General features: G+C 31.7%; 1 protein-coding gene across 1 annotated transcript in view; it reads right to left on the bottom strand.

Moving 5' to 3' along the window:
* Positions 1-1,067: 1,067 nt before the first annotated feature.
* The window catches only part of LOC127738920 (kinesin-like protein KIF6), a 32,091-nt gene continuing 27,158 nt past the window's right edge, over positions 1,068-6,000 (bottom strand). Inside the window, exons 19-21 of the mRNA XM_052250414.1 lie at positions 3,912-4,216; positions 3,370-3,464; positions 1,068-2,859 (exon numbers count right to left, since the gene is read on the bottom strand). Coding sequence (XP_052106374.1) covers positions 2,843-2,859; positions 3,370-3,464; positions 3,912-4,216 — 417 coding nt within the window. The 3' untranslated portion in view covers positions 1,068-2,842. The remainder of the gene's footprint in view (positions 2,860-3,369; positions 3,465-3,911; positions 4,217-6,000) is intronic.

Below are 6,000 nucleotides of genomic sequence, written 5' to 3'. Positions count from 1 at the left end.
TGACATCCTCAATTCACAATTTTCCTTCCTGCAGAAACTTGAGTGGGTAAATTACATGTAGCAAAAACTAAGTCCATAACCAAAACGAATTTTATAGACGGGTCAGGAATCAGATGAGATAGTAGTTAGGGTTTGGGCTTTCACCAGAGCTGTAGCATTCAACACCAGTAGAATTATTTGAAGCATCAGTAAGAGTTGGTGCTGTGACAGGAACAAGGAAACAATTCTGATTGGTATTGGCATGGGCAATCACAATACAAAAGGCACTTGAGAAACATTACCAACTCTTTTAGTCAGGTTAAATAGCCTTTTGCAAGTAATACATATGTATACTGCACTCAGTCATGTGAAGTCTCTTGATGAACTTTTATTTCTTTCTTGATATATTTAACCGGGGGCGCAAGAAATAACGGGCATAACAAGTGCAAAGAAAAAATGGAAAGAGAAAATACCAAGCAAACATGATAAAGACCCATTTGTATTGCTGAGCCTATCAAAAGCCAAGAAAGGATAAGTGTTCAGTTGCAGGTGGTGTAGGGGTTGCAAAATATTTAACATGAGGGTCTGGATGGGTGTCCTTCGTTTCTGTATTCTTTAATTTTTCAGGTAATTTTTCTCTCTATTCCTTGTAATTTTTTATCTTAAATCATTACTCTTTATATTTTGCACCCTATTAGTTTCTATTCTATATTTTTTTTTTTACCTATTTTGTCTTTTCTTTATAGTTTTGGCCCTTTGTCCTGCACTCTTACCTATTATTCTCTATTCAGTCAACCCCATCCAGACCCTCTAACATAGTTAAAGAATATCAAACATATGGAACACTGATAACAGTGAACAACAAACCAAGCAACTCATTGCATGATTTCTTAAAAGCTTAAGACAAACTGTTAAGTCAACAACAAACTGATTCCTTCACCACTGTGTTATGCTGGGAATTATTTTATGAATATATTCCAGATTTGATAAGATTACAGATTTATTAAAATAGATCGAATCTAGATTTATCCAATTCTAGATAGATATGAACAGACACTCCAAGATCTGGCAATGTAAATAATCAGAAATACGAGGAAGTTTTTATTCATATATGGTTATTTTAACAATATATAAATATATATACTATAATGATATATAGATGAACTATAATTTTTTATTCTTAAGATATATCTAAAATGAATCTTTGCAATTTCAACCTCTTATTTAAGGAATTGTTTGATTCCTGTGGATTCTTTCAATTTTAACACTTGATGATAATAAATAAACTCATCATAGATACATTGTTATTTTGTGCATATGTTATTTTGTGGTTTTGAAAAGTTCTGTACACATGCTCTTTGGAATTTTGTATAATGTTGAACTTTACCTATACCCACAAAGAAATAGAAGAAAGAGATGCAATATTACAAGTATTGTCAGACTAAAAAAATGAATAAGAAAAAAAAACAGAACTCAATCTTTGTTTTATTATCAATAATAATGTTCTCCCAACTGTATAGTATGTTATAGAGCAGAATTGAAAACTAGGATCTTGCTTTTTTTTAAAACTAAGGACCTTAGATCAGGAATACACATGTGATATTTGATTAAACCAAACTGAATTTGTAGTTAATTGGTCAATATCATCAATTAAATTTTCTGTAATTTGCAGAGATAGCAAATGAAGAGAAATATAACCATGACTTTTTCTGGTAAAATAAGGGCATAACTCAGTAATGGAACACCTATAAATCAGTTTGACATTGTGTTTAAGTAGTCTGCTACATATGGTGATATTAGAGAGAATAGTGTTACAATATTTAAGTTAATGAAAGTAAATTTGTTCAGATGGACTGAATAACCATATAAGGGTTCATTTGACAATATCTTCCACATGCATGGATATTTTTCTTTTGCATCAAATATCTAGTATTTGTTTAATTATCTTTAATCACCTAACAAACAAATGCCAATCATCAACAGAGGAAATAAAACTGCCAAAGGCTAGCTATGTTTATACATGTATATAAACTCATCATAGATACCTGGCTTAAAATTTTGTACACCACATGCGTGTTTCATCTACAAAAAACTCATCATTGACGCTTGAATAAAAAAAAGTTTAAAAGCCAAATAAAGTACAAAGTTAAAGCACATAATTCCAAAGGTTTTGCCTAATACAGTTAAGGTAATCTATTCTTGTGGTACAAAATCCTTAGTATAAAAAAAATTATAATTTTTGAAGCAGTTAATTTATAATTATGACCATATAAATGATAATTCGTGTCAACACAGAAGTGCTGACTACTGGACTGGTGACTTCATTGTCAGTTAATTAGAATATTTACATAAGCAAGTTACAATTAAATTGGAATGGCAGAAATACATTTATTATTTGAAAAGGCATTTTTTGCTTTCAGGGCAGGAGAGTAGGGTGTCCTTATATTTTGCACTGTTATTATTTTCTATGGCAGAGGGACGGATTTCCATAGAAAAAAGCTTAATTAGTTCAGCATTGAATGTAAGACAAATGGGAAGCAGTTGTGTTTCAACGTGTAAAAAATCAAAGCTTTACTTTCACACACACTTTATGCTACATCATTCATTTATTGTGTTTACATTCAAGATTTTCTTTCATAAAAATGATGGCTCACTATTGCAAAACTAATGAAGATTCATTTTGCCAAAAAACTTTGTATTTGAAATCCTACTATCTTCCACACTGATAAATCTTCTCAACTTCCTGCTATGAATGAATGACAGATCTCTCTCTTCGCTGGCAAGATAGAGATCAGTTAGAAAGCACCAAAGTTAGTAACATGCTTTGTTGGATGGACCACTACATTTTGTATGGTTACTGATGTCAGCTTTTGTCTTGTGCTGCAAGAAAATATTCACAAATTACGTTATAAGGTATTAATTATATCAAAGAAACTGATGATGGCTTCACTGCTTCAAGTCCTATATGCAAAAAATACAATAAACTCTGTAGACTATGATTAAAATAACAATGAAAAGGCAAAGGTGTTAAAGAAATAAATATGATGTTGAAATGTACAAACATTCAAAAGGTTGTATATAACAGCTTGAACTTGTGTAGTGAAGTTATCTGCATTTGAATTGATATCATATCATTTGTTTCCACATATTAAAGAAACAAAATAAATTAACTGAGACTGAAAAACAGTGTGAGAAAACGTCTGTAAAATTTTAAGCTATAAAAGTGTATAAATATCTTATGACTTGAAAAAATAAAGATACCGGTACAGTAAAACTTATTGCTCATGTTTACAGTTATAACAAATACATGTAATTACCTAAAATATGACTTAAAAGATAGATGGATAGTTCAGCAAATGAACACCTCATTAATCTAATCAGATATTTTACCTTGGCGTAAAAGATTTTGTCTCGCTTTAATAAACGCCATGATATCAGCATCAGCCTTGGCATCTCCTGTCATTGGTAAATTTCCTGAATCTGACCTACAACAATAAAAAAGTTCAATTAAGAAACACAAACAATCTGGTATTTACTGGTAATTGGTGTTTTGTTTAGCCATATTTGATTTGGCAAGAGAAAGTTTTATAAAAAAAAATATTTAACAAAGAATCTTATTTACTCTATATGGTATGTTGTTCAAATACTTCAAATAATTCTAAGAAATAAGAATTAATTTAATAATCTTAAAATATTCAAACCAGCAAAAGACATCTAAAGATTAACATACATTCCTCAAGAGCAGATATTGACAATATGTAAAGCCCTTAATCATCCTGAGTCTACACAAGTAGTGAATAATTTAAACGGAGTCTATCTGCTATCTACATCAAATTTCTTTTAGGACATAAAAGTCTATTAACATGTGTTGTGGTCAAATTAGTTAACTGCTCATATTTTCAGAAAGCTACCCAACAAACCTAAATCCATACCTTGATTTTGGAAGGCCAAGCGGTCTTCTCTGTCCTGTATCATATTGTTTTCTGTTATCAGTATCTACTGTATCATATTGCTTTCTACTATTGGACTCATAAGGGCTTCTCTGAGATGGATCAAATGATTTCCTGCCATCCATACTGAATTGCTGTGTTGACTGGATTCCATTTTGAACTGACTGTTTCCTACCATCTGCTGCATACTGTTGTGATGACTGGACACCATTTGGAACTGACTTGTTTGGTGTTGGTGTTCTCCAGGCTGATTTCTGTTCCTTTTGTTGTCTATAGCTGTTATTGTTCTGAAATATAAAGCTTAAATTTTGACTTCCATTTTATTTAGGATCTTATTTTGTATCCATTAAACATGATTAAACAAATGTAAATCTTTGGTTTATCTTAAGTTGTCTTATTCAGGGCCTAATCTAGGATTTTGGAGAGGGAGAAGTGACTTCTCCTTCCATGAGAGAGAAGGGAGAAGTGGTCAATTTCTTGGAGAAGTGAGATTCTTTTACCCTTTCGGTTGCATAGTGTTCTCGTGCTTATCACTAAGGAAATTGTTTTATATGCAATAAAAAATATACTTGCAGTTTTTTCATGTTATTGTACAAAATGTATATATAGAAAGTTCTTAATAAAAAGATTTAGACAATATAGTTGTTATTTATTCATTGATACCATTTGTACTGTCAACTTGAATTGAGGTTTAAATAAAATTTGTTGATTGGGACATGAGGGAGTAATATTATGATGCATTAAATTCATGTGCATCTGCCCTCAGCATCTGCCTCAATTTATTTTTAAATGTCCAGAAAAATATGACTCCCAGTTTACCTGCTGAATTTCACATGACTGGGAATTTAATTTATATCACCACTTGTCATTATTTTGTAAAACATTATTGAATGTCCAGGACAATCCGACATCATGTTACATGTAGTTGTAAATTGAGATTCTCGTTAAAGATTGTAAGCTTATAAATGAAAATATCTGTCAATCACATAGTAATTAACCGATACAGAGCTAATTTCTATCATTTTTTAAAGATATCTTCCCTATCAACGAAATGGTCGTGAAAAAAAAATCCACTGCTGATCACAGCTGGTCGAGTGTCGTACGTTTGCATTCACATTATCCATCAGCTGTCTTTCTACCTTTTATATTTCAATTTTTATTCAATGAATATAATAAATCTACCGTTAATTCCCACCCTTACCCCACCGAATAGTACAATTTGATCGACTCGTAATAAATAAAAATAAAACAAATCAGCTGAGTGATTACATTGAACATTACGCAACATCCTCAGATAAAAATCATCGTAAAATGATAACTTTAACAGACGGTCAGTTTTCCGTTTGAATAGTTTTGAATGTTATATCCAAGGATGTTCAAAGTCGCCGTTGTATTTATTTAATTTGATCGTCGACAGTATTAGTCCTGGGTCGTTTCGAAAATCTCGATTTTCCTTGTTAGTCGCCATTTTTTTTTACCTGGGAGACTTGTAATTCACAAGTTGTCTCCCTTTTACCGATTTTCATAGCGATTTGACTTCGCCATGAAGTCAGTCGGCTGGCGAGATTTAGCGATTTTCAAAATTCTTTGGCGACTTAAATCGTCATTTCGCCGGCAAGATTATGGCCTGGTCTTATTAATAAAGATGGAAAATATTACATAGAATTTATATATGACAAAAGGAGATGTGGTGTATATGTCAATGAGACAGCAACCTAATTACAAAAATAACCCAAAGACATCTAAAGAGCAACATACAGTCTTCAATAACAGACAGATGTCTATATGTCTATCATAGCTCTATTTTAGTAACCTTTGTGAATCAATCAAGGCTGAAGCAGTTCGACAAGATTGTCAATTATGGCATTTCATGATCAATTTCAATCAGTTTCTAAGAACTAAAATATAATGGGTGTTTTTATCATTATTGCTCTCAATGTATTTTAAAATCCTGTATGGCTTGTTAAGCACATAGAGTTGAAAGGACTTTCTGAAGCGTAGTAAAAATTTTATAAGTTGTGGCCTTTTATAGCTTACCATACAGTATGGGTTTGTTGTGGGTGTTGCAGCG

Source organism: Mytilus californianus, unplaced genomic scaffold (genome assembly GCF_021869535.1).
Source record: "Mytilus californianus isolate M0D057914Y unplaced genomic scaffold, xbMytCali1.0.p SCAF_4, whole genome shotgun sequence".
NCBI lineage: Eukaryota > Metazoa > Mollusca > Bivalvia > Mytilida > Mytilidae > Mytilus > Mytilus californianus.
The sequence above is the reverse complement of the archived record's forward strand: the minus strand, read 5'-3'. Positions and strand labels throughout refer to the sequence as shown.